The sequence below is a fragment of the Bufo bufo genome, chromosome 2 (genome assembly GCF_905171765.1).
Source record: "Bufo bufo chromosome 2, aBufBuf1.1, whole genome shotgun sequence".
In the NCBI taxonomy this organism is placed as follows: Eukaryota; Metazoa; Chordata; class Amphibia; order Anura; family Bufonidae; genus Bufo; species Bufo bufo.
The window spans coordinates 827,634,799-827,656,622 of NC_053390.1; the positions used below are offsets into that span (position 1 = coordinate 827,634,799).

A 21,824-nucleotide genomic window follows, 5' to 3' on the forward strand; every position below is an offset into this window, starting at 1 on the left:
GCTAAAACAGTTTCAGCAAACACAATTGCATATGGGGCTCCAAAGAAGAAGGGTGGTCATCGCACCTCTGCTAACGAAGTTGCATCAGGAGAAAAGGCTTCAACTTTCGTGACAGTATAGGAATTGGACTTCCGCTGATTGGCAGAGGGTCGCCTTCTCCGACGAGTCACGTTTTCTGCTTCATGGAACGGATGGACATTGGAGTGTCAGGTGAGAAACATCAGAGAGCACCCTGCAGCCATTGCTGGATGAACAAAAGCTGGTGGAAGCAGCCTTATCGTCTGGGGAAGTTTTCGTGGCATTTTCCGGGCCACTCATCCATGTGGAAGGCACTCTCAACCGATCTGGGTCTGAATCCATCCTTGCAGATCACGTACACACCTACATGCTGATTGTCTTCCGTGGGGCAGATTGGATCTTCCAGCAAAACAATGCGATGTCACACTGCTAGAAATGTTCAACTTTGGTTGAAAGGGTTTCACGAAGACTTCCAATTGCTACCCTGGCCCCTAATTCCCTAGACTAATCTCAATTGAGCCATCTGTGGGACCACCTCCATGGTCGTGTTCGCTCTATGAATGCCCCTGCGGCAGTTACTCTGGATATTAGCTAGTGGTCATAATAATGTGACTTGACTGTGTAACTCTCCACAACCCCCTTGAAGATAAAAAATAAAACCAGTCATGATCAGACAAGACACTGAGGGGAATTATAGACCAGCGTTTTATGCCAGTCTACAATCTCACCTGCACTGCCAGAACATGAATCTAATTTATGACGAGGTGCAGACCTAATCATAAAGTAGAGCATTTCCAGGAGTCTGCGCTCCGAAAGTGAACCTCTTAAGCCACCTCCCTGGCCATGCCCTTCTGGGGAAAGTGGTGAGGGTGGTGTGGAAACAAAATGCTGTATTAAAAAAAATAAAAAAAAAAAATAATATAATTATATGGAAAACACACAATTTTTGCTACTTTTTAAATGCCAGAAAACTGGCAATAAATGTGTATATCCAATAAAAAATTATATACACATGAAATATATATATATATATATATATAAAAAGTCTAATTGTGAAAACACTAGTGAAAAAAATAAAACCTATACGTCAATGGTTTTACAGGCCGGTGGAAGACTAGTAACTGCTATACAGAAACCCACATTAAGGGCTTAAAGTTGATATTTCCCAAATGTACCTTTTAGAATACACAGACCCCCAAATCCTGGCACAGTAGTAGTTTAATCGTCACTGTAAGTATAAGTATGGCAATAATAGCACTCTGAATCTCAGGCAAGCCACTTCTCCCAGTCTTCACAACTTCTTCCAAACACTGATGCATCTCATCGGGCCATGGTATAAAAGGTGTAGGCAGAACTTCCTTTTTGAAGGTTCTTCACAGCTTTTTTGTTCTTGAACAGCAGAGGCCGGCGTCGGCATCATTCCAATAGTCTTCACTTAACATTCCTCACCTACGTCACACGGTATTAAGTCTAAATCCCACAACGAGCGAGTTTGTGCCCCTCAAAGGGTTTAAAATTTTATATATAAAATACTGGACCTTCACAACCATCTACAATGCCTGAATGGCAAAATGAAAATTCTGTAAGTATGTCCCTTTAAGGTAGGACTATGATGAAGTGTGTATGGTGAAGGTGGGCAGTTAATGGTCAATACACAGAAAACCACTGGATAAAGTCCAGTTAAGTTTTATGAGATTGATAACTCAGCGGCCATGAACTTTAACTGCATAACAAGCATACAATAAATGTTATATACATACAAACACGAACACTCACCTTCAGGTGTCTACACTCTACGTTACACAGAGAACAGATATGAGGAAAGATCCGAGGAGAAGCAGCATAGTAATCGTTCATCATTGAAGGAGTTGGCATCTTCATTTTCTGAACTTCTTCTTTAGGTGAGACTGGCACCCACTTTTTTTCAGCTGCAGGCGTTTCAGTGGGTTGCTGGTAGGGGACTTGGCTTGCGCTTGGTACGACCTGGACTGCTGCCGTCAATTCAGTTTGAACCGGAGTGACAGCATTAGGTTTGGCAGAGGCGTCAGGTTGACTAGAAATCACAGGATTCTTAGCAGTGATGGGCACTGAGACATTGACAGGTGCCTTAGCCACTTTACCAACTAAAGTGTTTTTGTTGGATCTATCAGGCTTTGAAGATGACCAATTATGTTTGCGACTTCCAGATATCGTGGGGATTTTGTTATCCATTCCTGTCTCAGGAGTCATCTCAGGATTTTTATTGACGACTGTCACAGTCTCTTTGGGAACCGGTGGCGTTTTTTGCTCATTTCTTGGCGGGTTGTAAGTTTGTGCAGGCGTGGCGGGGTTGTTAAACTGGTACTTGCTTAAATGTCCATAATCTATAACTTTACTTGGTACAGCTTCACTTCCAGGTCGTCTTCCAGCAGCCTGATCAGGCACAGATGTTGTTCGATTCATTTTACGCAATCTGATGTCTCTCAAGATACTCGGCATGTTTGACGGCGTCAGCTGATCGTCAGGATAGCGGCTAAGCTCTTCTAGGTCTTCATTGGATAAGCCAAAGCTTTTTAAAATACTCGAGGCGCTTTCATTTGTGTAGCGACTCGGGGCATTTGAAGCTTCGAGTGAAGTATCACTTGGGACGGATTTCATTCCCATGTCTTGACCTACACTTCCAAATACATTCACGTTCTCTTCCCATCGTTTTTTTTTCATGCGATGTGCAGGATTCTGTAAAGGAGCTTTAGAATTCCCACCCATGCGATCTGAGGAATGTGTCAAGACCATGTTCAAAATAGTAGGAATTTCTTGACTCTGGGCTGGCATTCTTGGTTGTCCTTGGTGCACAGGGACATTTGGGCTTGCAAACCGTTGGGGCAAAGCTTGTGGAACCATGTGTCTGTTAGAAGACATCTGCATAGGCGATCTGTTCGGCATTCCCTTCATTCCCATTGGGTCTGCATTTCCGCCAACAAAGGACCCAGGATTGTCCATGGGCCTCATGCCAAATGCCTGACTCTTCATTTCTGGGAGAAAACCCATTCCACTTCCCTGGTTAATGTTTGGATGGTTCATTGGATTTAGATTCATGTTGGGCTGGTTCATACTGGGCTGGCTCATATTGGGCTGGTTCATATTCATGTTGGGCTGATTGATGCCGGGCTGGTTCATGCCAGAAAGACCAATGTTTGGATGATTCATTCCAGAATGGCCCATAAGTTGGTGGTTCATGCCAGGATGGTTCATACCAGAAAGATTCATATTTGGTTGGTTCATCGGAGTCATACCCATACCAGGCATATTCATTCCAGACACATTCATACCCGACATATTTATTCCAGGATGGTTCATAGCAGGTTGATTCATTGGACTATGGCCCATCGGCATCTGCCCAGGAAAGCCTCCACGGTTAAACATGGTGTGAGCAGTACTTAATTTCAACAAAGCCTGGTTTAACAAAGCATATATTTGGGAAGTACTGTTCGAAGAGACCGAAGTCAAATGATGAAGAGCCAACTGAGTCTTAATCTGGGCAAGCAGAAAATGAGGAAGGCTCAAGAGGACTGGACTAGAAACTCCAAAGTTCAAGGTATTCACAACTGGAGCGCAATTTTCCAAGAACAACACAAAGCTGAAATTTAAAACACAGATATTAGATTTTTCATCTTTTCAATCTTCAAACAGTGGGCACAACCAGAGATGGAAATACTGTAAAAAAATAAAAGCCCTTACACAAAGCTGGCTCAACTTCTCAAGTTTTCTCCAGGAATGAAGGCTACATTAGACTGTATATGATAAACCAGCAAATAGTGTGCTCATGTGAAAATATGATAAACCTAAAACTTTATTGTAGCATTCTGCTGATTAGCGCAAAGGAAAACACATTCCATAGGATTGATTTCTAAAATACATTTAAAAGATCACTTTATTCGGTCTACAGGCCAGACTTTAATATATAGAGCAGGTTTGTACAGAGTTGGAAATGACAGAACCGGCCACCCTCAGTACTTCAGTCCCCATGACTGACCACAAGCCCGTCTATACACAGTAGGTATCTCATCTAAAGGATGGTGGGATGCAAGGTGCAGCAGTTAAAAGCTCCATTTTCAAGGGCCGATGTCATCCACACGCGAACACTGTTAATATACAATTGGTAATTGTTTTCACTGCAAAATGCAAATTTTCCCCAACAATCAGCCAGGGCTGACTGGCCCACATAAATGGGGGTTGAGGCTGTTAATTGAAATCTGTATGCAATTAAGATATAAAAAGGGACTTTTTTTTTTTAATGAACACACACATACCTCTCTAATCAGTCAGCTTAGAAATTCATGACTGGGAAGGCTAAATATTCGTAGAAATAAGAATTTGTAGTGAAACCAAATAAGGAAATATTTTCTACTATTAAATTCTAGATTTCAACGATTACTTTATCAGTACTTTACAGTTCTGCTTTAGGCCATACTCCTGTAGTGAAAGCAGTGGCCTTTACTTAGCCAAAGCAGGTGCTGGCCAAGACAAGCAAGCCACGCTGGCGTAATACAGAGACCACCACCCGCCAACTGTCTGGTTACGATGGCCAGTGCAGACATGCAGCCTATACAGGACGGTGCGGCACCTGAGAAGCTGAATTTTCAAAACGGAGAAAAACAAAACAAAAAAAAACAGGCCCCACAGATGGTCACGATCCAGGCGTCTCTCACGGATTTAACCATTAGTAGTGAGCTGTGTTATAACCTACACTGTGCACACATCAGGGAGCCGAGGATCATTTCATTTTCGGTTGTTCAGTTTCTGCCAGCGTCCTCCCAGTCGCACAGGGCTGTCAAGCATACACATACTGCCATTTCTAGCCAGAGGTAACTGCACGGATGAGAAAGCATCTCACACACCTGCCCTCTGACCATAGAAAACCAAGGTGTAGGGTATACAGTAATATCCCTTTAATAAGGCATGTAATAATTATTTTCAACACAATAGTCCAAGTCTAATTAAACGGGCCAAGTTATACAAGCAGACCTCGGATTGATATTGTATATTGCTCTTCATGAAAGCTCTCTACCCATAGAGTTTTATATCATTTTCTGACAACCTATAAATTCTGGTAACAGAACATGTGTTAGGTCCAATTAAGGGCTGCTAATAATCAGCATTCGGAGCCTGTCTACAGCTCGAAAAATAGTACAAAACGCCGCCTTCAGACCACAATCCTTGTTTGGTTTACAGACATCAGAATTTTTGCAAAAATCTTGACAGGCAATATTACTAAGAGCATTATAGACGTAATAGATCCTGTGTCTACACTGTGGAAATACAGCCGAAGCCGGTGGCAAGTACTGCAGTAATAAACCATCCCGAAAAGTGATCATTACATTTGAGCTCAGAACTATTCATCCTGTGATATCAGGAGGAGGAATCCGTGCAGTCTTCAGCTACCCGAGATACAAATAATGCAGAACTAAACGCCACGCGGTTCTTGCTGGTCTCTGAGATAAACCACCAGAGGGCCTTTACCTATTGAGAACAAGCATGCTGAGCTGAGGGAAGCCTGCGCAGGTCTATTAAAGACTGAAAAACCCACTCATTACACAATAAGAAAGTAGCCGTCTTCAACGCCAGTCTTCGCTCATTTAAAAGGCCTTTTCACATGACCAGAAGCAAAGTGAACGGGAAACGACTTATTACAACTGTTCGTCCCCGATTCACGTCACTATCAGATCAGCAGGGGCCCGACACTCGGCCGATCAGCTGTCTGAAGAGGAGGCTGATCTCATGCAAGCGCGGCTTCTCCAAAATTACCTTGCAGCAGAGCAGTTTCAATTACACCTGCTCCGACCATTCACTGGCTGCATGCTGGACTTTTTCTCCCATCAAAAATAACTGATGTCTGCGAGAACTGACAAACTGAACACAACCGATGCTTTAAATAAGACTGATCATTTATATTTAATTTTTCTGTTCCTCTGATGGATCTGGACAATGGAAAGCTAGACGCAGATGTGTCACTACTTTAAAGGCTATGTACACCTTTGGGGGCAATTTTTCTTTTATCATTACATTTATTTTCAGCTAAAAATCATTTTTTCAATTGGTATTCATTAAAAATCTGCAATACTTTTTTGTGTACACAGATGAGATGCTGTAGTAGCAGCCTGTGGATTGTCAGTTTGGGAGCAGACGGGCTCCTCATCTCTGCTCTCTGACAATATAAACACTCAAAGCCAAGTCCTTATCGTACTGATAAGAATGTGGCTTAAATAAGCGTTTACTACCTCTCAGAGGTTTATTAGATGACCAGCACAAATTGAAAAAGTACCAGTCACACAGTTAACTATTTGTGACAGAATGGCTCAACAATTTTAACAAAGGCCAATTGAAAATATGATTTTGCCTCTAAAAGGGGTTCCCAGGAATTACTAGTCCTAGAATATGAACAGGACTGATTGTCACCACTTGCAGAGCTGCCGAAGAGGCAAGGCCTCACTATACTCTAGCATTTGCATATAATACACATTGGTAAGCGTTCCTGTCAGGTTGCTCAGCCATGATGGCATATCGTATGAAGGATCACATCACTACCATCTACTGAAGAACAGCGTGCATGTGTAGTGAGGCCTCATCACACCGACCCCTCTCCAGGCATCTCTGCAAGTGAAAGCTAACAGTCCTACTCAAATTCTAGGGCAGGTCGCTGGCGTCCATTTTAAATCATTGCACTTAACAAAAAAAACAAAAAAACCCTATCAGTTACAGACCAGAGGGTTTGGTCCATGGAGGTCTGAGTACCGAGACGCCCACCAATCACTAGAAAGAGGAGAGACGTCTCCTGGCTGCAGGAAATGGACGGGAGTCTCCAACGAGTGTCTCTAGCACCAAGGACAAGAGACTGTCCAGTCTAAGTGCTTCTAGCCTCATTCTAGCAATCTCTGGGGGTCTCAGCAATTGGACTTCCACTGATTAAAAGCTTTGATATGTCAATAAGGAGTGCAAAATATTACAGGTGATAGTTACTAGATTTCTAAAGAGGTCGTTGATCCAGGGAGTTATTCCGATTACCTGACTAGAGACGGGAAGGAATTTTTCCCCCTAGAATGAAGAAACTTAGCTTTTTTTGCCTTCCTCTGGATCAACTAACAGCCTTAACTGGGAGGACAGAGTGCTTTCTTCAGCCTTATAAACTAGGTTACTATAGCACCAACTAAGCCCAGGACGGGGACGATCTTCTATATCTGTTGTCTTCACGTAGGGGTCCTCAATGCCTCATGAGCATTGTCTGACTGGCAGGTGTGTAAGAACATGGGATGGAGTCACTCAGAAGGAAGTGATGCTAGTTGATTGACAGAAAGATGCTGCATTCCAAATAATGATTGCAATCATGATACATGGGTCTGAAAGACCCATGTGGTCAGTTACATAAATTACATGGCAAAGCAATGTAAACGTTAGACTTTTAGGGATTTTCATACAGATGGACTAGCCTCGGTAGCAGCAGCAGTCTGTACCTGCTGAGGGGGTTCTTTTACCCTGAAACGTGTTGTACCATCTGCTATTAGAATAAATCAAGTTCCTGTTTGACAACATAGGCTGGTTCTTTGCGCCGTGGGATCATCTCCTTATCCTTTGGATTTATTTTCCTCCTCGGGGACTCCAGGCATCCCTACGTGTTGGTCATGCAGCCAAGGATACAAACACTATCAAACCTTTGGGTTTTCACACCCTGTACTAAGCCTACACTAGAGTTGTGCCTATCACTTGCACAACCTGATAAGGTGAGCCTCTAATTTGGAGTTAATAATATACCGTCTGTCTGACGTTATTACCCTATGGTGCGCCTGTCTCGTTTTTCTTAGAGAAACACCGCCTGTCATACCGACTATCCTCATTAGGTCATAGGAGTTTGGCAGGGGTCAGACACCCAGCACTTCCACCAATTAGATGTTTGAGGAAGCTGCAGCACTCACTGAAGCGCTGTTGAGCACCGCAGCCTCCCAAGCACGGCACTTTTTACTGAATAGCGGCTGTGCTTGGTATTGCAGTTCAGCCCCATTCACTTGAATGAGACAGAGCTGCCCATACGCCATGTGACCGATGAATGTGATGTCACATGACCTAGAAAGTGGTCAGATACAGAAGATAGTTGGGGGTGCTGGGAGGCATACCCCCATGATCCGATTTTGATAATGTATCCAGAGGATAGGCCATTGATATCAGAACCCCTTTATGAAAGTTGTGTTCATTAGTTCGTCTCATCCTCTGAAATTCTGTTTGGTCTTACACCCTGTACCATTTACATACAATGCAAAGTGTGACGTTGCAGAGATGGGATCAGTTCAGTGATTTTCTATCATCTCAGTAGACATGTCTATCTTTTGCAGCCTACAGATTTATTCTTTAGACTTTGAGATCCGACTTATTCGGCTTGCGTGCGGATGATCTTCCATCTTCAAGCTTCTTATTCTCAGAACATTTAGGTTTTCCATTTCTGAGGTAATTCCAGCTTACTAAACTGATAGCAAACCATTCACAAGCCAGCTCCTAATCCCAAAAGTATCTTGGTATAATAAGAATGCTTATACCTGCCTTTTATTAAGCTTACGAGCCACGGACATTACCCCCGGGCCTTGGTGTTACAGACATTAGGAAGAACAGCTTGTAGAAGGTGATCTCAGTGTGTATGGTACTCGACTACAGCTGCTTGTCTTCTCATTTTTACAAACCGTAGTGTGTAAATATAATCTAAAGAGTTCCCAATCTGAGGACTCGTGCACAAGGCAATGAAATGCCCAGATCTGTATGGTATCTTAGCGGGTATTGTCTCAACTCAGTAAGGGCTCATGCACACAAACGTATTTTCTTCCCGTGTCTGTTCCGTTTTTTTTAAAGACCGTATGCGGAACCATTCACTTCAATGAGTCCGCAAAAAATAAAAAAGGTTACTCCGTGTGCATTCCGTGAAACAGAACATGTCCTATTATTGTCCGCATTACAGACAAGGATAGTACTGTTCTATGAAGGGCCAGCTGTTCCGTTTCGCAAAATACAGAATGCACACGTATGTCATCCATATTTTTTGCAGATCCGTTTTTTGCAGACTGCAAAATACATACGGTCATGTGCATGAGCCCTAACCCATGTGAAGAATGCCATGGTTGGAAAATCAGAAGTACTCAGAGGGTACACAGATTAAAATGGGTCTGGTGTTCAGGATAAACGTGAAATGAATCTTGGACACGACTGTTTGAGAAAAACACTTAAATATTCAACAGTAACTCCTAGTGGCCAAAATCTGAGACAGGCGCAGTACAGAGAACATTTTGGGACAGTTCCTGTGAAGCGTCCACGAGCCAAGGTGCAGTTTTACACCCGTTTGTTACTAGCCGCATGGTTTGCAGGTGAAATGATGTGCAGAACCGTGCTGGCCATAACAGGCAATCGGAGAACCTGCAATGTTTTCTAGTAAAACTGCACAGTAGCCTGGTCTTAAGCGGCAAAGTGGCTGCCACATGTGAACTCATCATTTTGGTGCTAGTTAAACCAACCCAGTTGCTAATATTAAGCATACACTAACACGTCCATCTAATAGGACATGCACTTGTCAACATTGAAATTGCAACATCAATAAGGACAATTTGTGAAATTAATGCAATCACAAGATCGGTGGATACGTTAATGAGAAAAGGGAAACGATAGACGAAACATCCTGAATTATTCAGTATGAAGCTCCACACTCCTGGACACACACTTACTCACCTTGGCAGCTATCAATGAGGTTGATAATGGTCGTCTGAGGAACGTTCTGCCACAGTGAATGCACTTGTGGACAGCATCAAAATCCGCTGCTGGCAGCTCCCTCTGCAATCGCCCACCAATTATGTCCCAGATGTGCTCATAGGGAGACAAGTCCAAAGAAGCTGTAAGCCACAGTAGTATGTTTAGGCCACAAAGGCTGCTCACAGTAGCACGAGCAGCACGTGGCCTGGCTTTGTCCCTCCTGACACACTTTAGAGAAATGGCCAAACTGAAGACAGAGTTGTTGGTGTACCTGAAATGAAGGCTAGAAGGGACTGGCTGCCACACTATCATAATCTTGGGAGTAGGACTAGTGTGACGTTCCTTTGTAAGGGCCTTTTCATAGCATTGCCCATGGTCTCCAGACCAAACTCCAAATATCACTTAATGCAAGACAAAAGCCGGCCTTGTCGCTGAAGAGGACAGACCTCCATTCTAACCTCCATAGACACATTGTTGCACGCCGTGATGGCCTTTGAGAGCGGTGGCGTGAGGTCAGTGGAACACCTGCAGCTGGACGTTTGGCTCGTACCCCAGTGTCAGGTAGACACCTTCTGATGGTTTGTGTAGACCCTGATTGCTGCCCTTGGCTTGGGATGTGACAGAATGAATCCTTATGCCTCACACTTCTAATCGGATGACCCGTCCGTGCAGAGGTTCACCTTTGCTGTCATTCCAGTTAGTCATTCTCACAACCATTGGGACGCACAATATTGAATGGTGCTGACATCTCGGACTAGGTGCATAGTGATCTGCTGGAGTGATAAACCAAGGTCCCTCGGGTCAAGGATAACTGGCACGTCGACGAACAGGAGGCATTGCACAATCATCCCACGTGACTTCATTTGATTTTTGAGGTTTCTTGTGGCTAAAATCTGTTTTCAATCTGGCTTTTATTCCCCTCCCACATACCAGTTTGGAGCTAGGTGCTGGAAAATTTGAGCATCTGCAGATCTTAGAGACATCTGCTACTTCCCCAATTTGCATAACCTTACGGCTTGTCCTTCTTGGTGTTGCAATTTCACTGTTGAGGAGCGTAGTTATACTAACAGGCACCGTTTAAATGAATCGGGGAAAGGAGGAGGGGGGGGGGGGGGGGGGGGGGGGGGAATCTTGCAATAGTATAAAGGAGACCATGAAGTGTGCATCCGTGAGCCTTGAATGGTCACCAAGTTTTCACATAGCTTTGCATAAATCAATAGTCCAAGAAACCATAAAAAGCATGCTGCAGTTTTCTCTCCGGCCAAAAATCCTGAACACTTGCTGGAATGCCGGATCCAGCATTAATTTCCATTGACATGTATTAGTGCTGGATCTGTCATGCGCAGACCTTTAAATCTGTGAAAAAACTAAATATTGGATCTGTTTTTCCGGATGACACCGGAGAGACTGATCCGGTATTGCAATACATTTGTCAGACAGATCCGCCTGACAAATGCATCCGTTTGCGTCCGGATTGCCGGATCGGGCAGGCAGTGCCAGCGACTGAACTGCCTGCCGGAATCCTCTGACGCAAGTGTGAAAGTAGCCTAACCTAAAGATTCAGCAAGCACAGGGGAAAACTGCAAAAAACGCCAGATACAAGTCATTTGCCAAAAAAGTGTTATTCCTCACGTACACACTGTACTATTGACTAATGCAAAGTTTGTTGAAAGGTTAGGTACGTTTTACTCTGTGATGTCACAGGAGAAAATCTAAGTATTTGAAGGGAAAAAGAAAATTTCTCTAATAAAAACAGATTGCTGCATACTACGGATTCACATTATATGCATATTGCCAACATCCACAATATCTGGAAATCTAGCACCATTCAAGTAACACGGTGTATCTAGAACAGTCTGCTGTGGGCAGAGCTTGCTCCTCTCTCGGTTGGCAGCTGCTAATCCATTTGCTCACCTCGTCAATACACTCGGTGTTACATCAGCCGGCACCAGGGGATTCTTCCCCTAAGTAATCACTTCTCTGGATTACGGCACATTGGACAGGAGCAGCCACCCAGAGGTAATCGGCAAATACTTTAAGTATCAACCATATGACGCCAGACTATCCGATAATACATATCTGTTAGACGGAGCGGCTATCATTTCAGTTTTCAGATCACTGTTCGATATGCGAGATTGTCACATGTAATGCAGCAGTAAACCGTTTCCCCCGGATCAGAGAAATCTGCCTGAGCGATTAGTGTTCATCCTCACCACATCCCCTCGTCAGCAGGGAAACGGCTTCAGTGACGAAACAGCAATGATCACAATAACGATATGGAGGCGAGCAATCGCTAATGCCATCACTCGTCCTCATACAGAATCACTTTTTGACGGCTGATTAGACGTCATGATCTGAGGCTGGCAAACAATGATTTTTAAACCCGTTGAAAAACTCTGATTGCTCGATGAACAAGCGTTTGCTCGTTCATCGGTGGCAGTATTACACTGCCAGATCATCACTAAAGACCGTTCATACAAACGCTTGTTAGTGATGATCTGCCAGTGTAACAAGGCCCTAAAGCTGGTATTAGACCAGTAGATGCGGCTGATAATCGCCTGCTTGTAGGCAGAGAAGAGTGACGCTATTACATGCAGTGATCTCCTCCACAGTATGGGGTCACTAATACCATCACTCATCCCCGTACTGAATCATTAATTGCCAAGAGCAGAGCGTGACTGGCCAGCAAGCGATGATTTTTAAGTATTCCTAAAGATTGTGATTGGAAGATGAACAAGCGTTTGCTCATTCATCAGCAGCACTTTTATGGCTGTATTACACTGGCAGATCATTGCTCAACGAGGTGCACTACAAATGCTCGTTAGCGATGATCTGCCCGACTAGCTACAGGTGTAATACAGCCTTAGGGCTCATGTACACGACTGTATATCTGTACGTTCGTGAGCGGGCCATGTGTCCCGCAGTGGCATACATCGTGCGCACGGGAGCGCACAGCATCATAGGTTACGCATTTTTTACGCATTTGGATTCCAAACTACTTCTCACGCTTTAGGTCCCCTAAAATGCCAGGGCAGTATAAATACCCCACAAGTGACCCCATTTTGGAAAGACACCCCAAGGTATTCCGTGAGGGGCATGGCGAGTTCCTAGAATTTTTTTTTTTGGCACAAGTTAGCGCAAAAGTTATAGCGTTTACAAACTATGGTACAAAAATGTGAATTTCCGCATTTTGAAGCAGCTCTGACTTTCTGAGCACCTGTCATGTTTCCTGAGGTTCTACAATGCCCAGACAGTAGAAACACCCCACAAATGACCCCATTTCGGAAAGTAGACACCCTAAGGTATTCGCTGATGGGCATAGTGAGTTCATGGAAGCTTTTTTTTTTTGTCACAAGTTAGCGGAAAATGATTTTTATTTATTTATTTATCCTACAAAGTCTCATATTCCACTAACTTGTGACAAAAAATAAAATTTTACATGAACTCGCCATGCCCCTCATGAAATACCTTGGAGTGTCTTCTTTCCAAAATGGGGTCACATGTGAGGTATTTATACTGCCCTGGCATTTTAGGGGCCCTAAAGCGTGAGAAGAAGTCTGGAATATAAATGTCAAAAAAATTACGCATTTGGATTCCGTGAGGGGTATGGTGAGTTCATGTGAGATTTTATTTTTTGTCACAAGTTAGAGGAATATGAGACTTTGTAAGAAAAAACAAAAAAACTATAAAAAAAATATCAATTTCCGCTAACTTGTGACAAAAAAAATAAAAAATCTTCTATGAACTCGGCATGCCCCTCAAAAGTGATCTTTTTATAGCGCCGCAGCGATTTCACGGTGTTTTTGCAGTGATCAGGAAAAAAAAAATTCTGTCACTGCGGTGGGGCGGACTGAACGCAAGTGTGCGCACAAGATCAGGCCTGATCGGGCGAACACTGCGTTTTTTGTAGAGCCTATAGAACTTGTCCTATTCTTGTCCGCAATTGCGGACAAGAAAAGGCATTTTCTATATAGTTCTGGCAATGTGCGGATCCGCAAAATGCAGAAAGCACATTGCTGGTGTCCATGTTTTGCGGATCCGCAAAACACATACGGACGTCTGAATGGAGCCTTACAGGGGGGTGATCAGGGAGTCTAATATGGGGTGATCAGGGGTTAATAAGTGACCGGGGGGGGTAGTGTAGTGGTGTTTGGTGCCTGTGTCCTCTGGTGGTCGATCCAAGCAAAAGGGACCACCAGAGGACCAGGTATATTAGACACTGTTAACAAAACAGCGTCTAATATACCTTTTTGGGGTAAAAAAATAAAAAATAAAAAAAATCGCATCTACAGCCTGCCAGCGAATGATCGCCGCTGGCAGGCTGTAGATCCACTCGTTTACCTCCCGATCCTGTGAACGCGCACTCCAGTGTGCGCGGGTTCACAGGAAATCTTGTGTCTCGCGAGATGACGCGCCGATGCGTGAAGGAGGAACAAATCGACCGCCGCCAGAACGCATCCCTGCGTTAGGCGGTTATAATTAGAGATAAGCGAATTTCATATTTTGACATTCGCTCACGCTTCGTTTGGTGGTAAAAGCAGAATTGCGTTATGGATTCCGTTACCACAGACCATAACGCAATTCTATGACAGAATGCATAACAGAATGCTTTTAGAAGCATTCAGTTATTCATTCCATCATAATAGAAGTCTAAGGCCCCTTTCACACGGGCGAGTATTCCACGCGGATGCGATGCGCGAGTTGAACGAATTGCACCCGCACTGAATACTAACCCATTCATTTCTGTGGGGCTGTTCACATGAGCGGTGATTTTCACTCATCACTTGTGCGTTGCGTGAAAATCACAGCATGCTCTATATTCTGCGTTTTTCACGCAACGAAGGCCCCATAGAAGTGAATGGGGTTGCGTGAAAATCGCAAGCATCTGCAAGCAAGTGCAGATGCAGTGCGATTTTCACGCACGGTTGCTAGGAGACGATCGGGATGGAGACCCGATCATTATTATTTTCCCTTATAACATGGTTATAAGGGGAAATAATAGCATTCTGAATACAGAATGCATAGTAAACTAGCGCTGGAGGGGTTAAAAAACCAAAAAAAAAAACCAAAAAAAAAAACTTTAACTCACCTTAGTCCACTTGATCGCGTAGCCCGGCATCTCCTTCGCTGAACAGGACCTGTGGTGAGCATTAATTACAGGTAAAGGACCTGTGGTGACGTCACTCCGGTCATCACATGATCTTTTACCATGGAGATGGATCATGTGATGACCGGAGTGACGCCACCAAAGGTCCTTTACCTGTAATTAATGCTCACCACAGGTCCTGTTCAGCAAAGGAGACAGGAGAAGCCAGGCAGCGCGGTCAAGTGGACTAAGGTGAGTTAAATTATTTTTTTTTTAACCCCTCCAGCGCTAGTTTACTATGCATTCTGTATTCAGAATGCTATTATTTTCCCTTATAACTATGTTATAAGGGGAAATAATACAATCTACAGAACACCGATCCCAAGCCCGAACTTCTGTGAAGAAGTTCGGGTTTGGGTAGCAAACATGCGCGATTTTTCTCACGCGAGTGCAAAACGCATTACAATGTTTTGCACTCACGCAGAAAAATCGCGGGTTTTCCCGCAACGCCGTGTGAACCCAGCCTAAGGACTGCATAACAGATCCGTCCGATTTCCGTTATGTAGGGGAGTCCTTAGACTTCTATTATGACGGAATGAATAAAGGAATGCTTCTAAAGGCATTCCGTCATAGAACTGCGCTATGGTCCATGGTAACGGATTCCATAACGCATTTCTGCTTTTACCACCAAAGCGTGAACCAATTTCAAAATATGAAATTTGCTCATCTCTAGTTATGATATTTACCCTTGTGCAATTCAGTTCAATGAACATTTTTATTATCCCTTTATATTTTGAATGATTCTGAAGAGCCGACTCTTGAATAATCTGCACACGATGCGGATTATGTGCGGAAAAACCTTGGCGTCATACAGTCCCAGCCAAGTGTATGAGATCAGACAACTCTTTCTTAGGCCCTGAGATTGTCCTGCTGTGGGGATTATGAAATCTGCAACGTGTCAATGGTTCGTTCTGTAGAGTGTCTTTCTCCATGGACTTCAATGGGGCTTTTAACATACAGAAACCTGTGATAAATAGTTTTAGATTCAAGTGTGGTTTTGGTCTGGATTTTAACCGGATGCAGTTTTTGCTACAGGACAAACACAAAAACGCCAGTCTGAACATACCGTAAAGGCTGGAGCGCCAGAAATGGCTGTGGACTATGAGAATCGGTACAGCAGGCGACATGAGCAGCTACTCAAAGATGTAGATCTTCAGGAAACGTCATCAATATCTTAGGAGCGGCTGGGTTCCCGGCGCCCTCATGATCAGCTGATAGAAGAGACCACAGTGCTACGCGGCGGCCCTCTCACAGCACTTGATATTACAGACCAGGCCCACTCACTTGAAAGGGATTGAACTACAACGAGACAGACGTGGCCTCTCCAGACAGCTGATCATAAGGGGTGTCCTCCATCAGATACTGAGGATGGTCATCAATACACGAGTTCTGTAAAGTCCCTTTAAAAAGGATTGTCCAACTGCCTATATTTTTATGTAAGTAGGGCATGACCTGTTGAGGGAAGCCTACATAGTGGGTCTTCACCGAGCTTCGGTCCCCACATATAAAGGTCTGCCAATGGATGGGGTCACAGGTGTCGCTGGAGGTAAGCAAACAGAGCATCGGGAAGCAAGTAAATGCGGATTTACACATCCCGACCGAGCAGGCCAGTCCCCCTGATAACTGCCTGCTCGTCAGTGAAGACCCATCACTCCACTGGTTAGTGACGAGCTCCTCCTTGTACAGATTCATTGCTTCTGGGCAGCAGATCCCGGTTCACACAGTACGATGAGTTAAAAGACTTTATTATTGATGACATACCCTCAGTATCAGAGGGGGTCTGACACCTGGGACCCCCACAATCAGCAGATTGAGACGACATCAGCCGCGGCCTTCTCCCTGCTTACTAGGTACAGCGCCGTATAGTGGCCGTGCTTGGTATCGCGCTCAGACTCATTTACTTCTATGGTCCTAAGCTGCGCCAAGGCCACGTGACCGATGAACAGGACGTCACATGCTCTAGTTAAAGGGTTTGGTTATGTAGCTGGACGACATCAGCGGCGTGCTAATGTCAGCTGAACATAACTATGACTTATAAGTCTAGATGGCGACTTTTATAATACACAAATGAGCCTCTAGGTGCTAGTGAGGCTCTGCTTGGTCACTGGTGATCGGGAGCGCATTTATACCGCACTATTACCACTCGTTCCCGGTAATCGACCCGGCAATAATTGGCGCAAACCCGCCGTAAGTATGCGTCCCTCCACAGGTTCTGCTGGGGGAGACTTGATCAGCCATCGTGTACGTTACCGGAGAGGCAGTGGTCACCTGGAAGCATACATCTACCACATATGCCCCCTGCGACAGACGGGGAGGTCACACGACGCAGCGCGGTCTGCACCGGCAGCCATGACAGCAGGTGGACAACGCAAGTTCATTGTGCAGCTATTAACCATTGAGTGACCACAGGATCCACCACGGCCGATGACCGGTCACCTGCTTGGCTGCAGCAGCAAAACCAAACTAGTCTGAAAAATTGCGAAAAAATAAATAAATGGTGTAAAATAGTGTCCAACGTGACAAGGAAGGGTTAACCCTTAAGTCACTGCAGGTCTGACAACCAAAGAGGTCGCCCAGAAGCAGGATGGGATATATAAACCCCATGCGCCCCGGCTGCTGCAGACACAGAGTGATTGCGACACAGGTCCGCGGCCCTCACTACAGCTCAGGCCGCCATCTTGCCCCCTTTCACACACGCAGTAGATTCGCCGCCCCCCGGCACGGCAGCTGGGCTTCCGCTTACCTGCTCCCCTTATCCCTTGCTTCTCCTCCGCTGCACGTCGCCGCCGTCGAGGGCCGGCCTTCTCCACAGGGCACCGTGCGGCCTTTCTCACCGAGTAAACGCGGAGACTTCTCCTCAGCGCTCCAACGCCGTCCTTTCGCCTCCAGTGACGTGCGCGCGGCCGGGTCTCAGTCGTCGTGACGTCACCGCGCGTGCGCGCCTCCCCCGCCTCCTTCTACTTCGACGTATGTGGCGCCAGTTGTTCCCTCAGGCAGTTTGGGCGGGAAACTGCAGCTGAGGTACCTGCACTCTGCAGCAGCGGCGGTGCACCATGGCTGATAGGTGTGTCCGTAACCCTGTGTATGAGCCTGATAGAGCAGTAGTATTATCTATTCTACAATGTCCTTTTGATTCTCTTTGGCGATAAAGGTAAATTGAATATTTAAGCCGAGTTTACACTATTTTGGGGGGATTAGCTGTGGAAAATTAAAGGCGGAATCTGGTTGCTATGGGCAACTAAGCCAGTTCTACTTTAGTGAGGCTCTGCTTGGTCACTGGTGATCGGAAGCGCATTTACACCGCACTATTACCACTCGTTCCCGGTAACCGACCCGGCAAAAATGTGTCGCAAACCCGCCGTAAGTATGCTTACCTCCACAGGTTTTGCTGGGGGAGACTTGATCAGCCATTGTGTACGGTACCGGAGAGGCAGTGGTCACTTGGAAGTATACATCTACCACATATGCCCCCTGCGACCGACGGGGAGGTCACACGACGCAGCGCGGTCTGCACTGCATCGGCAGGTGGACAACACAAGTTCATTGTGCAGCTATTAACCATTGAGTGACCACAGCATCCGCCACAGCCGACGATCGGTCACCTGCTTGGCTGCAGCAGCAAAACCAAACAGCGCCGCACACACCCTACTCCGCTGATTCCTGTGCGGCCGCGTCACTTCCGGTATAGCGTTCTGGCAAGGTATAGAAATCTGGCAGAACACCGGCGCTGTCTCCATCCAGTTGGCTATGGATACAGTCACTTGCACCGCTCCAGCCAATGACTGGCTTCAGTGGTGATGTGGCCACATGCAGCGTTTCACCGCTGAAACCAGTCATTTGCTGGAGAGGTGCTTCGGGAGCGAAAGATGGAGACAGCGAGAGCAGCAAAGTAGGAATTAAAGATGAGAGAATCGACTTCGAATGGTACCTCCGAGCCGAACCCGAGTTCGGGAAATGTTTTTTTACAGTACAAATTAATTTATAAAGTTATTGCGCAAAGTAATAACGTCGGCTCATGGGAACCAATACATTCTAATACTGTACAGAGTGCTCGCTCCGTACAGTATTTAAACAAAGTATTATGCAAATCGACTTCAGATGTTTCATCTGAAGTCGATTTGCTCATCCCTAGTAGGAATCTTCTGTTTTAGGCCTCATGCACACGACCGTTGTTTTGGCCCGCATCCGAGCCACAGTTTTTGCGGCTCGGATGCGTACCCATTCACTTCAATGGGGCCACAAAAGATGCGGATAGCACTCCGTGTGCTGTCCGCATCCGTTGCTCTATTCCGTAGCCCCGCAAAAAAAATATAACGTCCTATTTTTGTCCGTTTTGCGGACAAGAATAGGCATTTCTACAATGGGTCGCCCGTTCCGTTCCGCAAATTGCGGAAGGCACACGGGCGGCTTCCGTGTTTTTACGGATCTGCGGTTTGCGGACCGCAAAAATCAGAATGGTCGTGTGGATGAGGCTTTAGAGACCATGCTACAGGAACTTCTTAAAAATAATTTTTACTGGGAAACTCCTTAAGTGGCGACTAGAGTTGAGCGTACACCTGGATGTTCAGGTTCGACGGGTTTGGCTGAACTTCACAAAAAAGTTAGAGTTCGGGACCCGAACTTGACCCCGAACCCCATTGAAGTCAATGGGGACCCGAACTTTTGAGCACTAAAATGGCTGTAAAAATGTCATGGAAAGGGCTAGAGGGCTGCAAATGGCAGCAAAATGTAGTTAAGAGCATGGCAAGTGCTCTGCAAATAAAAGTGGATAGGGAAATGACTTTAAATAACATAAAATACGTAAAAAAAATAATAATAATCGTGATCTAGGAGGACGAGGTCCATATGGAGTAGGAGGTTGAGAAGCGGTGGATGTGGTGGTGTAGGTGGAAGTTTGTGTAGGAGTGTGCAAACATACTGCCCCACCATGTCGCACGTCCCTGTGATGTTCTCGATCCAATTGGATATCTGCTCTATCAACTTTCCATGTTCTTTTCTGCGCCTACCATGGTGATCACGGTTATCGGTGAATAAGGGTTCCACCCTGGAGAGGGAGCGTGAGAAAGGGAGACCTCATCCAAGGGAGGTCAATGGCTGCAATGGGATGAAGCGGAAATGTGGGAGAAGCTATTAAAACGGAAGAATTTTGAGGAAATTAGGGGGCGGGTGGCAATTATCCACTCCCGACTCGAGGAGGTAGTGACGATAAATAACAATACAGGACTCCTAAGATGCCCTGTTATTGGAATGATTAATAAAATAAAAAAAATTATAGGGAATGTCACTGGGGTATTTTGGATTTGGAAACGTTATCCAGGAAAGGCCCTGCTGCCGCTTTGTTGACTCTAGATAACTTCTGCCTGATCGCACGTCCCTGTGACGTCCACCATCCATTTGGATATCTTCTCTATCAACTTTCGATGTCCTTTTTCTGAGTCTACCATGTTGATCATTGTTATCGGTGAATCAGGGTTCCACGCCGGAGAGTGAGAAAGAGAGACCACATCCAAGGGAGATAAATGGATTCAATTTTTTTTTGATTGAGCGCAAATGTGGGATAAATTATTGAAGCGCAATTGTCGGACAAATTGTTGTAGCGCAAATGTGGTACAACTTGTTAAAGTTTAAGCATTGCATGAAAGGAGGTGGCGCGCATTAATTAATGATGAATTTAGTAAATTTTATTCCCTGTCAACTATGCAGAGCAGGGGTTTCTATCAGTCAAAATTTCAAAAATGACACATGACAATGTAACAGACGATTTTTTGAAATTTATGTTCCTGTCCCCTGCCCCAGTGACATCCACCATCCATTTGGATATCTTCTCTATCAACTTTCGATGTTCTTTTCTGAGCCTACCATGTTGATCACGGTTATCGCCGAATCAGGGTTCCACGCCGGCGAGAGAGCGTGAGAAAGAGAGACCACATTCAAGAGAGATAAATGTATTAAATTTTTTTGGGATCGAGCGGAAATATGGGAAAAATTGAGGCGCAAATGTGAGACAAATTATAGAAGCGCAAATGTGGTACAACTTGTTAAAGTTTAAAGGGACACTGACAGGCCTTCTGAGCATAGTTAGCTCTTTATATGCCCCCCTAGGTCTTATAATAAGTTCCCAATTCATATAAGTATTATCCCTGTGCGCATTATAAAACGTTAAAAATAATCTTTATAATCACCTCTCCTTTCTGCCCAAGGGGCGTTCTTTGCGGCGCATTTGTGCCCAGCCGCGTCCCAACTGCCGGGTCCTTAGACACGCCCATCTCATTAGTATTCACTTCGCTGGGCGGTATTTCTCAGTCCCCGACATTCGGAGATCATGCGCATGCGCCCGGCACCCTCGCTCGCCGGGATCACATTGCGCCAAGTGAATACTAATGAGATGGGCGTGTCTAAGGACCCGGCAGTTGGGACGCGGCTGGGCACAAATGCGCCACAAAGAACGCCCCTTGGGCAGAAAGGAGAGGTGATTATAAAGATTATTTTTAACGTTTTATAATGCGCACAGGGATAATACTTATATGAATTGGGAACTTATTATAAGACCTAGGGGGGCATATAAAGAGCTAATTATGCTCAGAAGGCCTGTCAGTGTCCCTTTAAGCATTGAATGAAAGGAGGTGGCGTGCATCAATTAAAGAAGAATTTCAGAAATTTTATTCCCTGTCACCTATGCAGAGCAGGGGTTTATTCGCATCCAAAATTGTAAAATGTCAACCCAATCATGTAACAGAAAAATTACAGAAATGTATTAACCTGTCTACTTGGTAGAGCAGGGGTCTATGACAGCAAAAAATTGTTTATTGTCACCCAAAAATGTAAAATAAAAATTATTGAAATTTATTAAGCTGTCAACTAGGTTGAGGAGGGGTATATTACACCCAAAAATTTGTGAATTTCA

At 45.0% G+C, this 21,824-nt stretch overlaps 1 protein-coding gene across 3 annotated transcripts in view; it reads right to left on the reverse strand.

Annotated features, from left to right (window-relative positions):
* ZNF638 (zinc finger protein 638) overlaps positions 1-17,820 on the reverse strand; it is a 41,381-nt gene extending 23,561 nt beyond the window's left edge. For all 3 annotated transcript variants that reach the window (XM_040419362.1, XM_040419364.1, XM_040419361.1), the window contains exons 1-2: positions 17,664-17,820; positions 1,795-3,634 (exon numbers count right to left, since the gene is read on the reverse strand). In XM_040419362.1, coding sequence (XP_040275296.1) covers positions 1,795-3,420 — 1,626 coding nt within the window. In that variant the 5' untranslated portion in view covers positions 3,421-3,634; positions 17,664-17,820. The remainder of the gene's footprint in view (positions 1-1,794; positions 3,635-17,663) is intronic.
* Between the last annotated feature and the right edge of the window lie 4,004 nt (positions 17,821-21,824).